The following is a 25,261-nucleotide window of genomic DNA, read 5'->3' as shown; positions in this document are numbered from 1 at the left end:
AAAACTTGACTAAAATACTGTGAGCTGCTTAAGGCAGAATTATGGGACTAAGAGGAAAACTGTAATTTTGAGGGGGCTGTTGTTCAACAATGATTCTGTCTCTCCTTATATTTCCTTATGTTACCAATACAAAAAAAAAAAAAAAAAAAAAGAAAAGAAAGCTGGGCACAGACCTTCAGAGACACTTCTAATTTGTGTGTCGTCTGGTAGTACACAACCTCAAAAATGCCATGGCAATTCTGAGAGACAAGTTTTCCTAACCACATCTCCATTTCACATGTATCCAGCATGTAGTGCATGTTTCATAGGAATGCTTTACTTACGCTTTTAAACCTAATTCTTCAAAACCATTAGGACCTATACACACTGTTCTTTACAGATGTGAACTACATGCCGATTCATGTAATTGCTGTACTCAAGTCATCACTAGAAAATAGCTTTATTCTTTGAACAGTAAAATTTTTAAAAACTGGCATGTAATGAAAGTGTGAAATTACTTTACTGTATCAGCAGTTCCTCTGCAATAAAAAGAAAAATTTGACCAATATGTATCAAAGCAGAATTATATTAAAACATTTTGTAAGTCTGTAATTACTATGCTTCACACAGGGAATTATGAAGTCCTGAAGTTCAGACTTCCACTGATGATTATTCAGGAAAATATGTTGAAATTCTAAGTAGAGATGTAAATTTAACAATACCTTGGAATTCTTTGAGAAGCAACTGTTTGGAAGCATTCTGATTTCTGAAGAAGATGGTAGCTTGCAAGAAATTTAGGAATAACACATTGCACTTCAGTGCTTTTGTCCAATGTGAAGGCAGTTTGACTTTAGGAATCAATAACACACTTCATACTTACTAAACTCATACATGCTTACTAAAGGAAATCACAGAAATGTTGTCTGAAAATGCATGGAAGCAGACAAGAAACAGGCTCTTGGTGAGTTGTCTGCGTTGTTAGAAATGAGCTGTGTAAGTAATTGTCACCTACTTAAAACAGGGGCTCTGTGGCTGAATTGGAGTCAAGTAAACTCCTTAAAGAGTAGTAATTGGAAAAGGTAGACTAGGCTATGCCTGCTAAGTTTAACTACAGTGTTTCCTACTTACTAATGCTACCTTACTGAAGAATGAAAGTAATGGCTTTTAAGCAAAGCTTCTGAAGTTTGCGTTTTCTGTTTTGCCTGGTTCCTTTTGTCTGCTCACTGGCAAGTTTCTGCTTTAGAGGATCTTTTCAAGTGTGTACCTTTATAGAACATTGTTTAAAAATAGAGTTTCTGTCATCTTCCATATCTGCTTTGATGCTGCATTTTGAGCTCTTTTGCTACTCTGGGAGTTCTCTCTTCTACCTTACAAGTGGTGGAATGGGGAGTTACTTACTATTCTTGTTCTATTCATTCTTCTAAAATAACTTTATTAGAATGCATAGTATATAATTGTAAGTCTTGTTTATAGATGGAAGTGGAGAAAGAGGTGAGAAGGATGCCAGCAAAATCACAACATATCCACCAGGGGCTGTCCGCTTTGACTGTGAGCTGCGAGCTGTACAAGTCAGTTGTGGATTTCACCATTCAGGTAAAATAAATAAATCAATGTTAATTATTATAATAGAGAGGGTTTTTTTTAAGGTTGTCATATGTGTCTTCACTGTCTTGTATTCAGTTTTTAAAGTGGATGTATACACGAGTGCTAAAAGCAGAAAACGTGGCACATTTTGTCACATCTCAGAGAATCACACCATGTGCCTAAGAGTATTGTCCAAACACTTCGTGAACTCTGTCAGGCTTCTGTAACCCTTCTCTGTGGAGCTTATTGCAGTGTCCAGCTACCCTCTGGGTGAAGAGCCTTTTCCCAATATCCAGCCTAAACCTTCCCTGACATATTTTATGCCATTTTATTATGGGCTAAAGTAAGATCACCACCCAAATCCTCACATCACCTCCCTTATTCCAGCAATGAAAGGCATCTCACTGTCCTTCAGTAGTGAAAATGGCTATAAGTATCATATACTGAGTTGTATCAGAGCTTGTAAGCAATTTTGGAGTGAAATAAAAACATCTACATGGCACAGCTCTACTCCTGTGTAGAGATGCTCATTGTTTTGGGTTGTGGAAATCTGATCTGGATCTCTTGGGAATCAGAAGCTGCTACTCAGAAGGATAACCAGGACTGGTGCAGTGCCATGTCATGTGTGTACGTCAGAAAAGTATTTTGTTGTTTTTCAGTGGTTTTGATGGAAAATGGTGATGTTTACACATTTGGATATGGGCAGCATGGTCAACTTGGACATGGTGATGTTAATTCCAGGTAAGCTGGTAATCAGAGGACATGATTGTGTATTACTGTACTGCTGCATAAGATATGGCTACATTTCTGGTTCTCTATAGCTAGCAAGTGTGAAAATTCAAATATAAGACCAAATAAAGTTGAAGAGCTCTTGTTCTGCACTTACTCCCTATAACCTTCTGAATATTGATGCAATAACAGTACTCTTGTACTGTATAAGTAATTTATTTAATGCATGAAATCTTCTGTGCATAGTTATTAGCATTGCTTGGGTAATAGTTTGAAAGACTTCTGTCTCTTTAATTTTCCCTGCATCTATGAGAATTACATTGATGCCTCATTAAGATTTAATTATTTCTGTAAAATACAACATAGGCAATAATTGAAATAGTATGATATTGTAAACATAGATGAACCTGTTCCTGTTAAATCAGTGGTAAGAGTTCACAGAATATTCACAGAATCACAGAATGTTCTGTGTTGGCAGGGACCCATAGGGATCAAGTGCAACTCTTAAGTGAATGGCCTGTGTGGGGATCAAACCCACAACCCTGGTGTTACTAGCACTAGCACTGTGCTCTGACCAGCTGAGCTAATCTCAATTCAGTTATAATGAAGTCTCATTTGTTGCTCATCACTTATCTCCCAAATGAAGTCTCTAAGCTTTGGTCTCAGCTGCATTTTGTAGTCACTTGTTTTGGGTGCTGTCAGAAGAGTGATGCGTGCTTTCGCTGTGGTCAATGGAAATAGAGAAATCAACAGAGCATGGACAGCTATTTGACTAAGCAGCCACTGCTTACATGCTTCAGGTGTGGTGTGCTTAGTAGTTCTGTAAATCTGATCTCCATTGACTACAGTGAGAGCATAGATAACTAAATATAGATGTCTTTAATGTGAAGCTCAATCTCACCCTTGGTATCTCATGCTCAGAGTCACATCTTTTCATTAAAGTAAATAAAAAAAACATTGTCTTGCCATAAAAGGAAATGTGATTTAGGTCTTTGGACATGTACATATGCCATATAATGCACACAATGGAGGTTTCTGTAGTAGGAATCTTTGAGACTTTGTGTACGTAATGCTCAGTACCCTTATGTAAAAGGCATACAGAGCAGAGCATCGATGACCTGTCTTCAGTTCTCTTGTTTCTCTTGTAGCAGTCAGGTGAAAATTACTGAACATCTGTCCTCCTAATCTCTTTGGAGACTTCAAAACCCTTTCTTTTGTCAAGTTCCTGAAGAAATCTTCATCATCTTAAAACTTGCATTGGATTCACTGTGCCAAAGGGGGAGAGGGAAGAAAGAAAGTATACTGGAAATATTGCCTTATATTGGCTGCTGTGCCTGATAGTAGTCTCTGAACTGTTACCCCTACTCAGTTTGCATTAGATTGGTGGATGCAGTCTGGGTTTCTGTCTATGATAGAGTCGTATTGCAGACAAATACTTTTTTTTTTTCCTTCCTGGAAATTCTTGGGTATTTATTCTAAGGAACAATGGCTTAAACTAGCAATTCAAGTTGCTGTTAGAAAAAGGCCAGTTTCTGTCTTAAAGACTGAAGAGGTACACATAGCAGTGACATTTGTACTGGTAACCTAATGTCACCTATTTCTAAATTTGATGAAATCACTTGGCTTTTCAGAAGGCTTTGGAGATATCTGTTGTATTTGTCAGTATTTCAGGTGGTAAACCCTGCATCTGTTGCTTATTTAGATAGAAACTGGATGAAAACCAATAGTAGTTCCAAGTGAGATCCTAAAGGAGAATATGAAAATTCTTGTGCTGAAGGATAGTGCTTGACCAGAAGTAGAAGCTGAGGAATTGCCAGTGACTTGGCACAAACCTTTCTATCATTCTACATCAGACCTAGAAAGTGTCTGAAAAAAACCTGGAAGAAATTTGGAGTATGTCCTATGCATGAGAACTGGCTATAGTACTATATTGCTATTTAGCACCATCATTCAAATTATAATTTCTTCATTGATCTACTTCTTTTTCCAGCTTTAAGTAGAGATCTCTCCTCTGTCCTCACAGTAAGGGATTCAGAGAAGGAAACAGGGAATCCTTATGCAGAGTTCCACCTCAGTTGGGATGCAGTGGTGCTCAGATGGCCAGCTCCTGCCAGGTCAGTGGTATGTCAGTCATGCAGTGTGTCACATTGCCTGTATTGACCTCAGGAAGAGCATCATCTTCGGAATTCAGGAACTGATACTCCACTGTATTTCTGGGAGAGAGAGAGAAGAGAGAGGAGAAAAAAAGAAAAGTAATGTTTAGGCATCCTTTCAAGAGACTTTTGACTTGCAGTGTAAAGATTTAGTAGTGAGGCTACATTTTTAAAAGTCTTGAAAATGGTCAAGTATTTTAAATTCTGAACACCTGTTCAGACATTCAAGCCTTGCTCCTTAATTAAGGAGATTCTAGACTCTTCTATTAGAATATTGTAAACATCACAAATTCTTCCTCTACTTCAGCAGGAATGAGGTAGATTACATGCCCTATCAGTAAGCTGGAACCATTCAATTAGCCTGTGTAGGCTTTTTGTTGTATCATCCACAGTGACAGATGTTGATAAGCTATTCACTACATGAAAGATTTGTCAATCTGTGCTTATATTCTCCTCAAATTAGATGCTGGTGAATAGAAACTCAGTGGAAGCAAGAAATGCTTTGCAGTATCTAGTCTTGGTGAAAAATAGCATGTATTGTGCTCAGGTAAGCAAAGGCGTGTTTGTTGCTGATGCTTCCCTCAAGAAGCTGGAAGTTGAACCTCCAGGATCTTTCTGTTACTGTTTAAAATTTGCCTGCATTTTTTTGTACAAACTCTTGACTTCAGCACTCCAGTAGCAAGTACATTACCTGACAGTCAAGTTCCAGAAATGGAATGACTGAAGTGATATGGTCTTTTTAGGATTTTGCTTCCAAAGGTTCAATAGGAACATAAACCAAAACTCTTCAGACCATCCATAGATGATCAGCTATGTTCCACTTGAAGGTAAAGAATAGAGACTATATTAGTAACTCCAGGGGAAAAAAAAAATGTTCCATTATCTGTTTATTAGGACCATGTTTTTAGGTGTATTTTCTGAATATTTTACTCCAGTGGTGGGAGTGCAGGTCATATTTACATCTTTTCACCAGATTTCCTCTAAAATGGAGTCACTTCTAAAATACAGAAATCTCCATTTTCTCTGTAATGAAGTTGTCTGACTCTGCTTGCAATGGACAGAAGTTGCTCCTGGTTTCCTCTTACCCACTACACAGTAACATTTCCCAGTGAACCGTGTTTGCAGCACCACGGTCAGCTGCCCCAAGTGACATGTTTTGGGAGCTGGCAGGCAGCTGTTGGCTGCATCAGTACCACGGACAGAGATTGTTCCAACAGGTCATGCATAATGAATTTTCAAAGACTACTACTGCTCTGAGAAATGCTTACCTTTGGGGATGGAAGAGGGTTTCCATGTGGACAGCCAGAATGCATCTGGGCCTTCTTCAGGATCCTGAGTTAGCTGATGCATGTACATCTCCTCAATTATTCAGCAGTTGCTTTTTCCCAAGGGATCTCAGGTTAATTTCTCTAGAGCTGAGCTTGGTCTTTTGTGATTGACCAAATGTTCTGTGACTTTAATACCAGCATGTCTTTCCACTCCATCCCAGAAAAATAGTGGTATGTCAGTCATACAAAATTCTTGTTTTCTTTGATTCAGATGGAGAAACTTTAGTTGTTAAAACTTTGCCCAGAGTCTCTCAGACTCTTCAGTGTCTATTCTGAGCTTTCCTCTGTTGAGTTTCAGGGGGATAGGGAAATACTCAGTAGTATCACGGGTTTTAAATTCTATGTACACTAGTCAAACTGTCTGTACTTTTTTAAATCCCTCTTCCTTTTATGAAGTGAAAGCTAGTTTTTTGCAATTCATGTTTATTTTATGTAGTTAAATATCTTACATTTTTTTTCTATTCGCTTCTAAATGAACCGATAGACTGTAGTTGGCCATTCCAAAAGTTGGGTGATCTTAATGAAAAAGCTGTTTAAGAGGGTAATGTAGTTCATCTCTCTGCATTAGTGGCTTATTTGATTTTTTTCTGCTGTTGCCAAGAGGCTATCAAACACTGTATTCATATAACATTACTGATAGAGTCAATTGGAAGAACAGAATGAGAAATAGTTATGGTGATAATAGCACCGTTTTTAAGCATTAAAAGATGAAATATTCACTGGTTTTTTGTTTGTTTTTTTTTTTTTTTTTTAATAAAGAGGTGATTGATAATTCCATGCCTGCAGCTATCCTAATTTTGAGAGAGAGGAAGAAAAACCTTATGATAAAAATACTTCCTTTTAACAGGGGTGCTTTTGGATTAGTTACTAGTTATGTTTTATTTATGTTTTGATGCCTTTTTGAGTTTCCTTAAAGTTAATGGGAGACAAATGTGAAGGTTTTTTGGTTTTTTTTAAATTTCATCATTGGTGCTGCTAAACTATGCTTTGTGTCTATGTATAATCATAGTGATGTCCAAATCTATGTGCCTGTAGACCAAGATAAGCACCTAAAATTGAGTGTCATGTTGTACATTCTCCACTTAATTTTATTCTGCCCTTCAGTCCCTCCATCTTCACTAGTCACTCGCTAAAATCTAGATTTGCCACCAAAGAATACTTTTTCTGTATACCTGTGTTCATCCTGCTTTAGGTTATCAACTTATCTTCATGCTACATTCCTCTGTTCCACATTTTTGTATGTTCACATCTTCCCATCTGCCCTTTTTCTGCTGAACACGATGCTTCACCTTCCTCATAATTTCTTGACTTCTATTTTACCTGCAATTCAGCCAAAATCAGAACTTTGACATGAACCATCTTTTACCACATCAGCTGCTAAACAATAACTAGGTAACTGTGGGCTGGCCTTTTTTTATTCCAGTATAAAACAACCTGTTCTTATTTTAGATTACTCTACTTTTGAAAGGCTGTGTTTAAAAGTAAGTTCACATAGTGCTGTCATCCTCTGTATAACTCTGAGCCCAGTTTCCAAACATAAAATTATGTGGGAATAACTTGTTCTTCAAATTCAGTCTTTAACTCCACAGGAAATATTAAGTCTAGGTAGACATTCATTATGGGATTCAAAGTCTTGTAGGTTTCTGTTCTCTTTGTTGGTATTGAAATAAAAATTTTAGTGTCTCATTCTTTTTATCTTTTGTGCTCTTACTATTCCAAGTCCTCAGTTCAAGTTTTCTTTCTTTGCATGTTGAACACCCTGTCGTTTTTTCCCCCTTCATTTTTACTGAAATAGAAAGTTTATTTTCTTATGTCTGTCCATATTTGGGAGACAAATGGATTAGACCTTTTCATATCTCTCTGGAAAAGAGTTCGGAGATGTTTATTCTTTATTGAGTCTGAGTTTGATGGGAGAGGAGCTGATGAAGAGGAGGAGACCTTTATTTCTTTTATAATTCCCTAGCCAGTGATCTTGAGAGTGCTGTAGCAATATTGCTTCTGGTAACTGTACTGGAGTAAGACTTTGATTGCTTCCAGGGGTTTTTTAAGTGCTTAAGTAGAGTTTTCTGAATATATTTTACTGCTACATTTCATTGCAATATATTGTGTATTCATACAAAAATACACACATGTGTATGTTATTGTATCTAAACATCTGTAATTCTAGAATTATATATTAAATGAATAATTCTTATTCAATGCTAATTTGATTTGAACTGAAGAGAGGGTCCTTGATCTGTTTCCCTGTAACAGAAAGGCATGAACTTGACTATCTGGTGCCGTCTTTCAAACCTCTGGTGGTTTAATATGCAAGATGTTTCTTGGCTCTAACTTCCTATAGTATGTGAATCTAGTGAATATATTTCATGGCAATTGAAATACTTATAATACTAATATGTTCTTTAAATGCTGCGTGACCGTGTATTGACATAGAGTTAATTTATTTTTATCTAGGGGATGTCCCACTTTGGTGCAAGCATTACCAGGTCCTAGTACACAAGTTACTGCTGGGAGCAACCACACAGCTATTCTCTTAATGGATGGCCAGGTTTTCACATTTGGAAGTTTCTCAGTAAGGAAATGTTACTTGCTTATGGGAATAAGTTAGTAGTTCATGTGTTGTTCAAAGACCTTTCAAGACTGCTTATACTTGCTCTTACAGAACTGTGCATAACTTCTGCATGTCTTCAGTACTTATGTTTTAAAATGTAGCCTTTAATATTGTTCTGATTAGAAAAACATAATGCCAGGAATTCTTGGGGTTTTTTAATATTTTAATGAAGATGGTGATTTAAAACAGTGTTATTTTATAAAGTACACCCGTTTTCTCAAACTCTTACTGTTTCAAGCTTGTTTCTAAGTAATTGTTGCCTATTCTATTACCTGTCTCCATTTGATAGAAAAAATTGTTTTGGGTTCTTCCATAGAAACAGCAATGAGTTGCAGAAGTTCTGTTTACACTTGAGGGAGGGGTTATTGCTCAGTACAGTACAGCACAACTCCAGTAGTCTTCTTTCATAGCCATATGGAGTATATTTCCCCATGTCCATGTGGAATCCATTCTTATATTCACTAAACAAGGATTTAAACATTGTTTACTTCCCTCTGTGCCTCCCTGTGTTTGCAAAGATGCCCCTTGTAGCATATAACTACTGAGCCATTTTTACATGCTTTAAAAACTACTTGCTGCCAGACACAACAGAAGAGAAATTTCAACTTTTGAAATCTTTTTACAAAAAAAAAAAAAAATTAAAAAGTGAAGACTGAAATTTTGGAAGTAGAAAGTCATGTCCTGAATTGAAAATGAGTAATATTTTGTTGTTTTTCAGACTTTAGGCAAAAGCTTTGATGTCTGTGTTCCTGTCAAAACTGACATATCTGACATATAAACATGTAAAGATTTAAGCTTTGCTGTCTTGCAGTGAAACTTGGCCCCTGAAAAACCAAGTTGACTCTCAGAAATGGGGTGTAAATCCTTGTCAGTTGGCTGAGGGTTTTTTCCCCTTTCGCTAAAAGGAAAAAATAAGTTCAGGCCATATTTAAACCACTTGATTTTTGTGTCTGGTTTTAATATTGTAGTACTAGAAAGTTTGCTGAAAGCTTCATAAAGTCAAGACAAAATCAAAACAAAGCATATTACTTGAAAATGTCTTCACCAAGTTTACTTATTTTGTTATGAAGAAACATGAGTAATGTGCTGAACAGAAACATTTCCTGTATATACATTTTTCTTTTCTCTAATGATTTTAACTTCATTTGCATGCAGTGCATTTTCTGTGCCTGAGGGAGGTAGATGGAGCATGAGCAGGTTTCTGGCAGCAGTTCTTTCTGCATACTTAGGTGCAGTATATGAACCGTTGGTCCATCTCAGTAACTAGTTGTACATAGAGGTAAAGCCCTAGATCTCCAGATAAGTGTTCATGAGCATGTGCAGCAGTGCTTGCTGAGGCACTGTTTTTAGCTCAAGTTTGATGAGCTAATCGATTTCTAGGTACTTTTAAGAGGTATTTGTTGTATGAATCTTGGTCCATGTAAGTTCAGAATTGAATGGAATTTGAATGGTCTGTCTGAATATATCTAAATAAAATTTTTTTTCGTTTGAATCTATTCCTTGTTTAGTACTGACATTAATCAGATATTGAACGTTGTAGAAAAACAATGCTTTTATATTTGATTCTGAAGATGGAGAGGAGGGTTTATCCATCATAGAGAGTTGGAGTTGTATTTAACAAAAACTTTACTCAAAAACTTATCTGAAAAGGGTGGAGTATATCTGTCAGTAACTTGTTCCTTGTAGTTAAATGTGTAGTGCTTCACTTGGAGCAGGCACTGCATTTTGAAGGTAGTTTTGTGGTAAATTCTCTTCCAGCTTACCAGTTTTGTGTGATAGAACTATCAAAATAATTTATCCATCTTTGAGACTAACTGTTACTGTCAATTACTGATTCTTGCATTCTTCCTACAGAAAGGTCAGCTTGGCAGACCAATTCTGGATATGCCTTACTGGAATGCAAAACCAGCCCCTATGCCTAACATAGGCTCCAAGTATGGGCGCAAAGCTACGTGGATTGGAGCGAGCGGGGACCAGACTTTCCTCCGCATTGACGAAGCTCTCATTAATTCTCATGTGCTTGCTACATCAGAGATATTTGCAAGCAGGCATATAATAGGCAAGAACTCTTCTATATTATTTTAAATGCGTATAGAAGTACTGGAGGAGAAAGTGGGTTCAGTTGTGTAAACAATAGAGGAGCAACAAGTCAGAAACATGGATGGAGGGACTGAAAATATTTTTGCTTTTTAGTTCTACTGCATATGATGATCCTTTCTTTAGAAAGGTGGTTTTTATTAAAAATAATAATGTGAAAGTCTAACCTTCACCTACATTTATCACCTTTTATATTTTTGTTGTAGCAATAAATCTGTTCTTCCCTACTGTAAAACATGACATTTTCTAAGCACAAAGCATTTATGAGTGGTGTCTTCATCTTTGCTCTTTTTGCTCCCTGATCTAGGTTTGGTACCAGCTTCAATATCAGAACCTCCTCCTTTTAAATGTCTTCTGATAAACAAAGTAGATGGCAGTTGCAAAACATTCAATGATTCTGAGCAGGAAGATCTTCAAGGTTCTGGTGTGTGTCTGGATCCTGTCTATGATGTTATTTGGAGGCAAGTGTGGATTATAGCTATTAAAATAGTAATATATAAATCCTTTCTAAAATATTGTGCAAGGCTGGAGATTTGATTATTCTTATTTTCCCTGTAAATGAAAAACAAGTTTTAGTCTTCCATAAATATTTTTTCACGTTTTTGGATCATTATTCAAGTAAGCCCAAAACAAACATGTTCTCTTGCCTGCATTTTTGAAATTTCTTTCCTTTTTTGCATCATTCTCATTCCAGGCTCATAATATTTTGGGGTTTCAAATCTGTTTTGTTTCTTTACTCTCTTTAATCCCTTTCTTCCATCTACTTAACACTTGACTGGATAACTTCCTTGCCATATTCAGCTGCCATATGTGTGTGTCTTAAATTACTGCTCTTCTGTCAGGCATTAGTGGTTAAAACCACTAGAGAAGGGGTGGAGCAATGGTATTCTTTTCAGTTCTGACATTTTGGGAGGTCAAAGTAAAGGTGTTTATTTATTTATAGACATTCAGACCAATTGTATTTATTTCAGTCTTTGGAGTGTAGTCTTTGGGCAAGTGGAGATAATAAGTCTTTGTTGCAACATAGAATCATAACATTCAATTCTTCTATAACAATTTAAAAGGTATATTAACTAGGATTTGTAGAGAAATCTGAACTTCCATTTGAGTTTGTGAGCTTGATGATATTTAAATTGCTTGAAGACAAAACAAGTTTGAGTGATGCAGGGAACCAGCTAGCCAACATTCATCTGGAAGAGATGATATCTCATGAGATCACGTCTTTAAAAGCTACTTGTATTTTACTTTGGATGTTTTCATCCAGAATTGAGATTCAAGTACTTAAGAGCCAATTAACATTAAAGCATGTGTTTGCCAGGCACATTCCTTTATGACATAGGAATCACCTTGGATGGTTGCAGTTCTGCATTTTGCACATCTGCAGGATTGTTTGAATCTCAGTGGTTCAGTTCTTAGTTAAATTATGCTGAGATTAGAAATAAGAGTAGCACCCACATCCCTTAGAGTTCTTTATTTTCAGCATGTTTAATCCACTGAAAGACTCCATTTGTGAACTAAACCAGTTATCAATGGCCATGGGAATGCAGCAAGTTTCAGGGGAGGCAAGGTAATGATACTCAACTTGAAGACAATAAAATGGTTATTTGGCTTGTGGAAGTACAAAGTCACATGTTAGATATTATAGGTAAACATGAATTGAGGTATTTTGCTGTCTTGTAGTACTTTGGGGACTATAGAACTAAATCCAGAGCCTGAATACTTACTGAAGAGTGGATTTGCTGAGACTGTGCAGATTTATTTCTCTGTTATATCCCATTCTTGTTCAATGAAAAATGCTAAAACAGTCAGGAGAGACATGTTAATAAATATGCCTGTTAGTAATTGAATACTTGGTATATTATTATTTCTAGACATTTTGATTCATGCCTATTTAAGTGATGGGTTCAGTTTCTTGTACAGAGACAACATTCTGATAATGAGCAGCTTAAACAGTTCCTCAGAGCTTTGTGACTTAGTCACTTAGCAAAATTCAAGTGGATGTGGAATGTCACGTGTATAAATTTGAACATTGCTAAATGCTGAATAAATGCTTGCTAAAATCCTGAATACATATGGGGCCCTTTAATATTTTTAGCTAAAACTATTTCGTTGTCCATTAGATTTTTGAAAGTGTAGCAAGTGAAAATTCCTTTTGAGTTTCTTCAGAACACTCCCATAGACTTATTTCTTACTGTTTTTTCCTTTTACATAGTGGTTTCAAAGATTTCATTTTCTTTTTTCTATGTGTTAATCTATATTATAGAAAGTCTTTGTATTCCCTTGTTTATGCTGCCCTTTTTTATAATCCCTTAAAAACTCATGAGGCGATGTTACCCATTTAAAAAAGCCCAAACAAAATACGTTGGATTCCTCAAGATTTTTTTCTCTTATTTGAAGGTAAGCCTTTTCCTTTTGCTTGGCATCTTTAAAATTTTTGAGCACATCTGTCATTCTGTTTAGTACTTAGCTAGTTACTTCACATTTCCTAATAGATAATGCTGTTTTAACATTTGTTAATTTTGAGAAGTGTCTTAATATTTTCTGGAATTTCTAAACCCTAATACGACTTTTTGGCTTAAGGTATAATAATGTTTTTGTATCTTTTTGTTTGCTGGAGTGTTAAGCTAGTAAAGTTTTCATGTATTTGCGATAGTGATGCTCAGTTTCAAGAGTTTATACCAGAGGATCTACATTTTATATTAAATATCTTTAAAATGTAATTGTTGGTAAGGTTTTGTATTTTTTCAGTAGATGACAGCTTTTGTTCATTCTGTTTTCTCTTGCTCCAGGTTTTGCCCAAATGCCAGGGAACTGTGGAGTTACAATGCAGTAGTTGCCGATTCCAGGCTTCCCTCAGCTCCAGACATGCAATCCCGGTGTAGTATTTTGAGTCCAGAACTTGCTCTCCCAACAGGTTCCAAAGCTCTAACCACCAGATCTCATGCAGCTTTGCATATTCTAGGTATACATTTATAGTTCGTGAGTCAGAACCGTAGATGAAATAAAGGACCATAACTTTATGTATAAATGAATTCTAATCTAAAAACTTCCTGACTTTTTCAGTTAAAATTTCACTTTGGTAGTCTTTCACCATTCCTCTTAACTTTTATAATTTGGCTGATGTACTTATCTTCTACCATCTTAACGGTGTTAAAGGATTTTAGAGTTCTAGTGAAACTTGTTAGATGCCTACATAATAAAGTAAGAGACCTTCCTAGAGGATCTTTTTAGAGTCCACAGAATAAAATCAGTACTTTTAACGTGAAATCTCAGAACAGAGAACTCGAACCTGGAAACAGTGATCTTCAATAAGTTATTTTTACTTTAAAGAACATGCAGTATATAAAATCTTTGCAGTTTTGTATAATGAGTTGCTAAGGGAAATACTATTTCCTTTTGTAGTTTTTTTTAGTCTAAAAATGCAACACGTAAGTACACTGTGTTCATGTATAAACTGGCCATGTGCAACATACCCAGATATTTTAACTCACTTGTCCACTGATTATGATAAGTCATCTGTTCCTTGAGCTGCTCACTTCATTGTGTGCTAGAGGTGTGGTAACTTTCAACTTGAACAGCACTTTTTTGTGTCTGTGTCAAAGTAAAGCATGTTGGGTGCTTACATGGATGAAACAAAACACCTTTTGTGAAGACTTTCAAATCTGATTGTAATCCAGTTCCTACTTCAAGTTCTTCTTGGTAATAATTTAAGTGTAAAAAAGGAAAAAATTGTTACTGGCAATTTATTTGCCATTGGAAGAGTTTCAGAGTAGGTTTAATCACATTTGTTCATTATTCTAGATAATAAATGAAGTTCATGTTCATTAGCAAGCCTTGAGATTCTGCAGCAGTTACCCTTAATCTAATCAAAAGTATAAAGCTACTTGGTAGCATATGTGTGGTGTAGGGACAACACATTTTGATTTTCTTAACTAGTATTCCTTTCTATTTCAGTGATTATAATCAACAGTGACAGAATTTGAGTTCTTTTTGGTTTTGCTTTCTTTTAGGTTGCCTTGACACTTTGGCTGCTATGCAGGACTTAAAAATGGGTGTTGCAAATACAGAAGAAGAGACTCAAGCAGTAATGAAAGTTTATTCTAAAGAAGACTATAGTGTTGTTAACAGATTTGAAAGTATGTACACACTAAAATTTCATAGCACATGCTGATGAGGTTGCAGAACAACAGACTAAGATTAATGATATTTTTGTTGGGGTTTTTTCCTGCAGGTCATGGAGGAGGCTGGGGTTATTCAGCCCACTCAGTAGAAGCTATCCGTTTCTGTGCTGACACAGATATATTGCTAGGTGGTCTTGGTCTTTTTGGTGGTAGAGGTGAATACACTGCTAAAATAAAGGTAGGAGGTTTGGTTTTGTTTTAAGCAATATTGTATCTCAAAATCACAACTTTCAGTAATGCTGTCCAAAACCATGATTAGTTTTTTTTTTGATGAATGAGTGGTTTACTGTATGTGGAAAGCATTATGCAGGCACACACATGAAGTAGAGAGCTGAGAATTACCATTCTTACTTTTCATGAAATTGGCCCATTCTTACCTTCATTAAATGCTGTGTCATCCTAGAGATATTTTGGGCAGTTATTTTAGAGTCTGAATGGTTCTGTGATCTATTTACACAAAGCTCCAAGGTCCACCAGCAGAAGATTGGTGTAGTGGGCTTCCGGTTAAAATCACATCCTGTGTGATGCATGAGGAGCTGTTCTCAAAAACAGAAAAACAGTCCTTATCAGGAGCTATTGCTTTCCACTTTCCATGCCATTTCTTTCTCATACTGCTCTATGGATAGCTTCTGGGCTGGGATTTTTCAACTGAGAGAAAATGGCAGCAAATACAATTAACTCTGTGCCAAATATAGACATGATTATGTGTGCTGATTGTTTTAAAATAAATAAATCCAGCTATGGATAAATAAACCTCATAGAAACACACACTGGTGTAAGACCTCTGGTTTTGGGTGACTGTTCTCTGCTCCTATATTTTATAAGTATTTTGGTGAAAGATATTATATCTGAGATTTCTATTAGATGTTTGTGTTTGTATATTCAGAACATGTTATTGTTGTTACTTATCATTTAGTGAAATATTGAATTTTCTCCCTCTATTTTCAGATGCATAGGTATTGAGGTTTATTCTAGGGAAATGGATGACACACTTAGCAGTAACATTTGCCTAAGCCAACAGAAAATAAGTAGTTGCGCTTTATTCTAGTTTAACATAATGACTGAGAATTGCAAATAACTAAGTACAGCTAAGAAACTTAATGTTAATCACACCTTTTAAATACCAGAGGTAATAACGTTATGATAATACTCTAACATTATATTTTCAGTGTGTTTAGGATTAGCTTATAGCCAAGATAAGAACTGCCAGTCCTGCCAGAAATAAGATGTGTATTAAATAGGTATTTGCAAGAGAAGTTATAGACATGTATTGTGGTCCTTTTTCAAAATCATCAAACGGTAGAAATTATTTGTAAGTAAGAAAACAAAGTTCTCTTAGGTATCATGTTTTGTCCCAGTCACCAACTGTTTGTAACACTATCGACTGTCTCTGCTGAACTGTCAAGCTGTCCCTTTCCAGAGAAGCTGAGTATATCTTAAGGTCATATAGTGCATTTCAGTTGGTGATGGAAAACCTGCAACTTCTGCCCAACTTCGCCTTTTTTAGATGCTCTGCTTTTACCTTGTTTGTGAGATTTAGGGAGTTTCTCCACTTAAAAACGTATCTGGACATAAGGCTGGGAGGTCAGTGTCAATTGCTCTTTCTTAACAGTTAATGCCTGACTTCCGAATGTGGTTTTGCCTGTCAGTGATACTAAGTAGTAGTTATTTTTGGGAAATACAATTTCCCAGAATGCCAGACAAGAAAAAGTGGTGTTAGGAGGTTGCCAACACTTAAGACATAATTTTACCTTTTTTCTTACTTTACCAGTTGTTTGAATTGGGTCCAGATGGGGGAGACCATGAGACAGATGGAGACCTCCTTGCTGAGACAGATGTCTTAGCATATGACTGTGCTGCCAGGTAAGATGTTTAGCTTGCCTACTTACACCTGCTTCTTGATCTTCATTTTTACTTCCCTATACATGTTTTAGCATCACTTTAAATATCAACAGAGATGGTCTACATCATTAAAATTTTGTAGCAAGTGATATAAAACACTTGATGTGTGTAGGGAAATAGTAAAACACCAAATACGTCCCCAAGCCATTACAGTATTTAAATTAAAAGAAGAAAAATAATCAAATTCTTGCTCTTGTATAAATCCAAGTCAAATCCCATCTTCCTGTGTTGAGACCATAAGACAAAATATTGCAGCAGCTCTTTTGTGCATATGTTTTGGTTTAGCTATGTTGTAGCTGCTTTTTCGTTCTCTGTAAAGAAGCAATTTAAATTTCAAATGATATGTGATTAATTCTTTCAGGTTTAAATCTTAATATCAATCCCGTAAATATATATCCTGTTAATTTCTTTAATGCTTATTGTAATTACTAAGAATTTATGTACAAGTTCTTGTCATTTGCAAACATTTTCTGAAATCAGTATTATATAGTACTTTATAATTAGTACTTTGCTTGCAGTATTGTATATTAGATGTAATTGGGTTTATTTAAGTTAATTGACTTAAACTTTTTAAAATTAATTTAATTCAACTTAATGTCTTCTTACTCTGGCATTGATACGATTGTTCACAGTTCAAGATCAAGCACAACTCAGGCATTTGTAGGTCCTTCTGAATTATTTTTTAATTACTACAATATTTTTAGATTAAAAGCTTTTGGGTTTTGAATTTAAATAGATACAACTTAATTCCATTGCTTCTCAATTTCTTTTTATAATTAGGGTGTCATTTGTTAAAAGTGAATATAAAAATAATTAACAGCTAACATTTTTCAAAATTTCCTTCTCCCAGAGAGAAATATGCAATGATGTTTGATGAGCCAGTACTCCTGCAAGCTGGCTGGTGGTATGTAGCCTGGGCAAGAGTGTCAGGACCTAGCAGTGATTGTGGATCTCATGGACAGGCCTCTATTACTACAGATGATGGGTATATTTTTTTCTATATTTTTATTGAAAAAGAAGAGCTGTAATAAGGCTTGAATAATAACTAGGTTATTTCTCTTTCAGTGTTGTATTTCAGTTTAAAAGTTCCAAGAAATCAAATAATGGTACAGATGTGAATGCAGGGCAGATTCCACAATTACTATACAGGTAATACTTCTGGAACAGTTTACTGACATGTTTTTTTTAATAGAAGTATTAAATTCATTATAACTGTGTTTCATGAAAATATTACTGTATTAAGCGAAGGAAATCAGTATCTGAAAAATGTAGGGAAAACTTAGTGCCTTTGAGAAAAGTAATGAAATTATACCCACATTTACTTCCTTGCTATTTTTCTTGCAGTCATGCTGCATGAGTCTTGAGATTTTCATTTACATCCATAGAATCGCACAATAACCTGAATAATATTGTTTGCTAGTTGGGAAGTTCTCTATTTGGTTGCCCTCAATTTAGGATCTGTATACTCTTGGACAGGTGATGTTAATGTAACAAAGCCAAAATAAACAATGAACTGTACTTTACAATAAGTTACCATAAACTTACCATTGCCTTGATAAATGTTATGTGTTGTAATAATCAGGAACTCTTTCACTGTGTTGATAGTACATTTTACAGATGTCCTCAGATAGATACATGACATAGATTTTATATATTTTGTGTGTATATAATTCCCCTGGCTTCCACACTGATTCTGAAGCTTAGAATTCTTTAATACCAGTTCTCTTGTCCTTTCTAAGAATGTCCTTTTCAAGGTTCCTCTGCAGAGCAGCTCACTTCTGCCATTAAGCTTTCTGTCCATAGATGTCCATAGAAGGACAGGCCTTCCAGGTGAAGGTTTCATTTTGATGTATATGAAGTCCTGGCATGACAAATTCATCATCTGGGTGATTTCTATGGGGAGATGGCTGTAGCCAAAAGGCAAACAAGCCTTTGAGGCCTCTGAAGACCAATGAGTGGCACAAAAGGGGAGATATTGCAGTGATAGATGCTGTCTGTATTTTTAACCTCCACATATATTTTTCCTTCACAAAACCGGTGTTCTTTTAAGAAATAACATTTTTAGTCCTGATGTCATCTGAGGAAATACAGTTGATTCTTGTAATAATTGCATGTAATTAAATCTCAGCCTAGTTTTCAGTTGTTACAGTACTGCCAGTTGGACAGAATACAGGATGCTTGGTTACTGGTCTAGAATGATGAGGAAATTGGAGAAAGTTAGGTTGAAGGTGAACTTTTTTTTTTGAGAATTAAAACTTTTTTCATTTTGGTTCTTTTCCCCAATTGAACAATAAAACCAGTAAAAACTACAAAAAGTAAAAAACCAAAACAAAACACCAAACCCAACCCAAAACTCTACTAAAAGTAAAAACTGGAGATTTCAAGTAAGTTCTAAAATTATTTTTCCAGGTTGCCAACAAGTGATGGCAGTGCATCCAAAGGAAAACAGCAAACTAGTGAACCTGTACATATTTTAAAGAGATCTTTTGCCAGAACTGTCTCAGTGGTGAGTAGTATTGAGAATCTTCTGTTTCCTGCAAGTTCATACATGGTTAGGAAACTGAAAGATTTAGATGTGGAAATAATGATGATTTTGTGCTTGCTTTCTCAAGCAGAAATTAGGTACCCTGATAAGAATTTTTTTTTTTTACTTTTTCTGAAGATTTCATTTTGGTGTTCAACACCAAATAATTTTATTTTACTTTCTGAGGTATGACTTTGTTAAATTGACTGACCACATACAATAATAATAGTAGAAACAAAACTTTTTAACTCCTCAGATTTTTTGTGGACTACCATGTGCTTCTATTTAGCTTTCAAGTATGTAAATGTCATATAGTGGCCATGGTCCTGCTGATCATAACTGTTTAAAAACAAAGTGAAGATGGCCCTGATAATACTTTATGACAAAAATGTATTATGTCAGAAGTCAGTGTTGCACTCTTCTGTAGATAAAGCAAATAAAGTTTACTGAAAATCTCCATAACAGGTGAATACATTTGTATTTAAATAACTGAGGGGCTTCCACACATAATATTCTAATATAGCTTATAGATAGATTTTATTATGGTATTGCAGTGAAGTGTCCTCTGCATTCTCAGTGGTTTTTCTTTTTTAATATTCTCAAGCAAATTGGGATTTGTGTGTTGCATGGTAGATGTGTATAGACATAGATAAAGATGCTGTCTGATTTAGGTAAACATAAATAGAGATGCTATTTGCCTTTTGTCTAAAACTGATGCAGAACTATCATTTCTTGTTTTGTAACACTCAATCTGTCTTCGGTATCTATCCTTCATACCCTGAAATAGGAATGTTTTGAATCTTTATTGAGCATTCTTCACTGGAGTTGGACCACACTGGTGCTGGGAGTTGAAGAACTTCGTGGGCTGAAGGGTTTCCAATACACTGCTACTCTTCTGGATTTGGAAAGGTTGCGTTTTGTGGGCACTTGCTGCCTGAGGTTGCTGAGGGTTTACACCTGTGAAATATACCCAATATCAGGTATTCCTCTCAGCTTCATATTTATTAGCAAATAATCTACAGGAAATTTATGGTTTGATCTAAGTAGTCACGTAGGATGTGATTTAAAATAGATTTGCTCACACAGATGGTTTTATTGGAGCATTAAAAGATTTGTTGTCAGAAACAGGAAATTTTCAATTGTCTGCATAACTAAGTATCCTAGTACCACATGTTTGCACTGTAACCTGTGTATTTTAAAGTTAATTTCCTGTGTGATTTGTCAGTTGAGCTGTTTTGGGCAGTTTGTATCTTTTTTTCCATTTCTGTACATAGTGCTTGCTGTGACAGTGAGCATAGTGTGAATTTCAAAGATTGTGTGTTTTTCATGCCTGTACTTTAATAATGCTCATTAAAGCACAGTATATATTATAAAAGATCAGAAAAGTGGGAGTTTTTAATGGTCAGGTTTCTTTGATAGAGTTTAACACCCTCTCACTGTTTTACTTTTGGAATTAACTTCTCTGAATGTAGATTCAAAAATGTTGCTGAATTCCCCATTTTTCTATTTGCATGTAAGGTGTGCATTCTAACATGAAAATATTTCATTATTGTGCATTTAATGCTTCTGTTTGTGTAATCTTCTAGCTACAGCTAAGGCAGTTGTAGAAGAAACCAGCAAACTAGCAGATTGCATTGGAAAAACTAGGACCTTGCTGAGAAAAATTTTATCTGAAGGAGTTGACCATTGCATGGTGAAGCTGGACAATGATCCACAAGGATATCTTAGTCAGCCTCTCAGTCTGTTAGAAGCTGTTCTTCAGGAATGCCATAATACATTTACAGCCTGCTTCCATTCATTCTATCCAACACCAGCTCTCCAGTGGGCATGTCTTTGTGACTTGCTGAACTGTTTGGACCAGGTACATTAAAAAGGCACAAGTAAATTCAGCTTAGCTTGTCCTTTTGCTCAAATTGAAGCCAAGTAATACGTAAAACTGTTACTAATTTTTTGCATTTATCCAGATTAGCAACTTGAGTTCTGTTGTGTTTTGGATTGTGTTTTTTAATGATTGGGTATTGGATTTGTTTCTGGTTTTGTTTGTTTGCGGTGTTCTCTAAACGTAGAGCCTAGGAACTTTGTCTTCTTTAGCTTTTAAGATTCTCTGTGGGACAGTGAAGAAAATTTGTCAGCACCTGCTTTTTCAGTGTTGAGGCCGTGCCTTTGTATGTGCTTACTCTTGCTGCATGTTGCCTAAGAGCATCCACGTAGTATTATTTTTTATCACTAATACTTGAGTAATTCCTCATTATTAAACACTACAGCAGTGCTTTGATCCAGCCAAGTACATGAGAAGCAGCTGGAAATACTATTCTGTAATCAACAACTTTCTTCTTTTGCTTGTTGTGAATGAATATCCCACACCTAAACAGTGTAATTGGTTGCTTGCATTGCTTGTGGTGGGATGTAAACAGTTTGCTGCTTTGCATGAAGATTCATTTAGCATATACAATTTCAAGGAAGAATCTGTTCTTTAATGTATTTCTCTAAGTCATTTAATTATTGTTTAATTTAATTATGGTATCCTTTGAAGACAAGGCTTTTCTTATATTGTTAATATAAGAAAAGCCTTGTCTTCAAAGGATACCATAATTTTAAAAGAAATATTAGATGGGTTTGTTTTAAAATATGCCAACCCAGAAATTTGAATTACTCCAGTTTTGAAGATCTGAATTCAAGCTTATGAGGGAAGGTAATGTAAAATTCATAAAAACTTTCTCTAAATTATTTTTATTAATTACAGTAAAGCTGGAAAGTTCCTTTCCGAGTTGTTTCTCTGTTGTTTCAGTGCAGTGGTGCCATTCTGTTAATTTCTTTTCTGTCTTTAGGATATCCAGGAAGCAAACTTCAAGACCTCCAGCAGTAGGCTCCTTGCAGCTGTCATGTCTGCTCTGTGCCACACATCGGTGAAGCTGACCTCCATCTTTCCCATTGCCTACGATGGAGAGGCCTTGCTGCGCTCCATGGTTAAACAAGTCAGCACTGAGAACGACTCTGCCCTGGCCCATCGCTTCCCTCTTCTGGTTGCACACATGGAGAAGCTCAGTCAGGTGAGGATGTGTTCTAAAAATCCAATGATTTCTTTTACTTTGCAACAGAAAGCTGTTACGTACCTACACGGTTTTGCTCAATAAAAATGTACATGAATTTACCTAAATGTTTTCTTTCTAAAAGGCTTAGTTTAGAAACTTATTATTTTATACAATTTTCAACTTTTTGTCTGAAATATTCCAACTGTTTCTTCTTTGGGGAATGTCTAAGCAGAATGGTTCTTATCTTGGAATATTAAATCGGACAAAATATCCTTTGGAGTAGTATTCTGTTGCATAGTGTTTTCTGTTTTTTCATGTGATCGCAAGGGAGGAGCATGTAGATAGATTTGGTGTTTTGAGGAAGAGTCAACATCTTAGTAATAAGTCATGTCCCAAACTGGAGTTTTTAAGGGGGTCAGTAAAGGAATCCCAGTTCATACTGTTCAAAGGTTATTCATACTGTACAAAGGTTATTAAACAATTTCCTAATCAAGGGCTCTTTAATGCTGTATTGTTGTAGTTCTGATATTTTAGAATTGATTTACAGGAATGAGAAATAAGATAGAAGATAAATAATAAAAGATAATAATTAGGGAAATAGGACTACTAAACAGTATACTTCAATTTGGTTGACAACAGGGGTATGAAGTTATGAATTGTGCAAGAAAGGTAAATAAAGGACACTTGTAGAATCTACCATTCCCAGAAATTTAGAGCAAAAGATAAGATCAGAAGTTTTCTACTCTTCATAAAATACACAGTTAAGCTGGGGGACATACTCCTGTAGGCCATTATTGTGCTAAAAGCTTTCATGGACTTGGAAAGCACCTGTACAAATTAATGAAGGGAAAAAACAACGGGCACTACTAAATGCAAATATATTTGTGTCTTGGATACAGCAGCCTCCTAACTGTAAAAGATGGAAAAGTGTTCTGTACAGGTTTGCTTTGCCTGATTGTCCTCCATATTTTTTCACTACTTGGATTTTTTTTGGCATACAAAGAGGTGAGAAAGATAAACCTTGGATTTTCATCTGTTGTGCTGATTTTATTTTTCTTGTTGAAAGCAGTGGATGTCACTGCTAGGCACAATAGATGCCTAAGCTTAGGTTAGTTTCATAGACTTCATTCAGCAAAGAAAAACTGTTTATAATCATCCCACCTCTGGTTTTGTCTTACCTCTTTGCATAGAAGATTCTTTTTGCTAACACCAAAACAATAAAGCTTCTAAGTCTCTTGTTTAGACACTGCAGAAGAAAATTGCATGAACAGTTTCAAAGGTAACTATATATCCACTGTGTTTTAATGTATGCTTTTAAAGCCCATAGGTTTTATGGCTATATAGTATATAAAGAAGAGACATCTCCTGGAAAGGATATCTATATCTGGTGTCTTTCCAATGTAATAAAAGACTTGTCACTACCTCATACAGGAAATTAAGGACATCAATCAGTTCTTTTGACAAAGGAATACATGATAGCTTTGGGTATTTTAATTTTTTTTCCACCTTCTAGACATTTCTAATCTTCATGAAGTCACAGAGATTTCAGTTACCTAGTACTTATAATATGTGAAAGTTAGTGTTTTGGTTTTTTTAATAACCATATCATTTGTCATTGTTTTTGTTTACACTGCAGAGTGAAGAAAATGTTTCAGGGATGACAAGCTTTCGTGAAGTGCTGGAAAAGATGTTGGTCATTGTTGTTTTACCAGTACGGAACAGCCTTAGAAGAGAAAATGAACTTTTCTCTTCACATCTGGTTTCTAATACCTGTGGGTTGCTTGCTAGTATTGTGAGTGAGCTTACAGCATCAGCATTAGGATCTGAGGTAAAGCTGCTCTAAAACAATTTTAGAAATCTTTCAGGACAAACATACTACAAATGTGATAGAGGCTGAATGGGTATTTTATAGGTGTGTAGATCTTTCAGAGATTGTGGAATTCTCTGTTTTGAGTAGTGCAGATGTTTTGCATAGATTTAAAAGCATATACTCACTGTATTAGAGAAATACTGTTGATAATTAGCTACTTCATTAGTGCTGAAGAATACTGCAGAATACTTTGTTTTAAAAAAGGCACATTTTTTGAATACTTTGCTTTTTGCCTGCATATTTATGTAGATATACAATCCTTTCAGGAGGCTATAACTTCATTAAGTGACAGAAAAGTATTTGACTTTGTGAAAGGCACATCACTGTCTCTATCCTATCAACAGGCTTTTCTCACAGAAAGAATCAACCTTTTGATGACATCTTGATTCAAGTGTTTTTACCATTATGTAACATCTGTTTCTGCCCTCTCTTAATCTTGACTGTACCTAAGGCAGAAATACCTTACCTTTACCTAAGGCAGAAATTCCTAACCTTTCTTTCAGTACAGCTAATCTGTATTTTTTGCTAATTCATCCATAAAATATATATTTAAATAGTTTAAAAAACCGAGTTGGATTTCTGATTATTCCTAGTTATTTTCTAATTATCAGAAATACTGTCTTTTTTCTTTTTAATCAATATTAACTACAAAGCTAAATAGTGGCATCTTCTGTGGTTTATGAGTTGACTTTTAAATTTCCCCAGTTGAAAAATCTGATAATTCACTTTGCTTTATTAAAGTTGTCTAAAATTTAGCAGTGAATGTTTTCTGACAACTGTATTTAATTTTCTGCAGGTTGATGGACTGAATTCTCTCCATTCTGTCAAATCCACTCCAAACCGATTCACTAAAACAAGTCAGGGAAGAAGCTGGAATACTGGGAATGGATCCCCTGATGCCATATGTTTCTCTGTTGACAAACCTGGTGTAGTTGTAGTAGGATTTTCTGTTTATGGTGGAGGAGGAATTCATGAGTATGAGTTGGAGGTATTAGTTGATGATGTAAGTACTGCTTTTGGGAAAACAATTTGAACAAAAGTAACCTCAGAGGTTTTCTTAGAGTATTTTTTACAAAGTGATATTTTCATATTCATATTCTGTCTAGGCTACCAGTAAACCAGTGCACTGGTAGTAGAATTTTTCGCTTGTGGTGAAGATTTTTGTATTACCACAAGCTTCATACCATATCTAGTAGGGTCCTTATCTTGGTTATTGTTGTGAACTCTTCCTTTATTACAAATAATATTTGAAGTATCATGGGCTCTTCACT

At 35.5% G+C, this 25,261-nt stretch overlaps 1 protein-coding gene across 1 annotated transcript in view; it reads left to right on the top strand.

Annotated features, from left to right (window-relative positions):
• MYCBP2 (MYC binding protein 2) overlaps positions 1–25,261 on the top strand; it is a 175,113-nt gene that overhangs the window by 68,291 nt on the left and 81,561 nt on the right. The window contains exons 18-34 of the mRNA XM_066545089.1: positions 1,453–1,572; positions 2,223–2,304; positions 8,228–8,345; positions 10,239–10,443; positions 10,789–10,942; positions 13,271–13,443; positions 14,492–14,617; positions 14,713–14,840; positions 16,434–16,525; positions 17,415–17,549; positions 17,630–17,713; positions 18,974–19,070; positions 19,876–20,068; positions 20,675–20,949; positions 21,917–22,138; positions 23,757–23,948; positions 24,787–24,993. Of these exons, the coding sequence (XP_066401186.1) occupies positions 1,453–1,572; positions 2,223–2,304; positions 8,228–8,345; positions 10,239–10,443; positions 10,789–10,942; positions 13,271–13,443; positions 14,492–14,617; positions 14,713–14,840; positions 16,434–16,525; positions 17,415–17,549; positions 17,630–17,713; positions 18,974–19,070; positions 19,876–20,068; positions 20,675–20,949; positions 21,917–22,138; positions 23,757–23,948; positions 24,787–24,993 (2,603 nt within the window). The remainder of the gene's footprint in view (positions 1–1,452; positions 1,573–2,222; positions 2,305–8,227; positions 8,346–10,238; positions 10,444–10,788; positions 10,943–13,270; positions 13,444–14,491; positions 14,618–14,712; positions 14,841–16,433; positions 16,526–17,414; positions 17,550–17,629; positions 17,714–18,973; positions 19,071–19,875; positions 20,069–20,674; positions 20,950–21,916; positions 22,139–23,756; positions 23,949–24,786; positions 24,994–25,261) is intronic.

This window comes from Molothrus aeneus, chromosome 2 (assembly GCF_037042795.1).
Source record: "Molothrus aeneus isolate 106 chromosome 2, BPBGC_Maene_1.0, whole genome shotgun sequence".
NCBI lineage: Eukaryota > Metazoa > Chordata > Aves > Passeriformes > Icteridae > Molothrus > Molothrus aeneus.
This window is presented reverse-complemented; position numbering and strand designations above follow the sequence as displayed.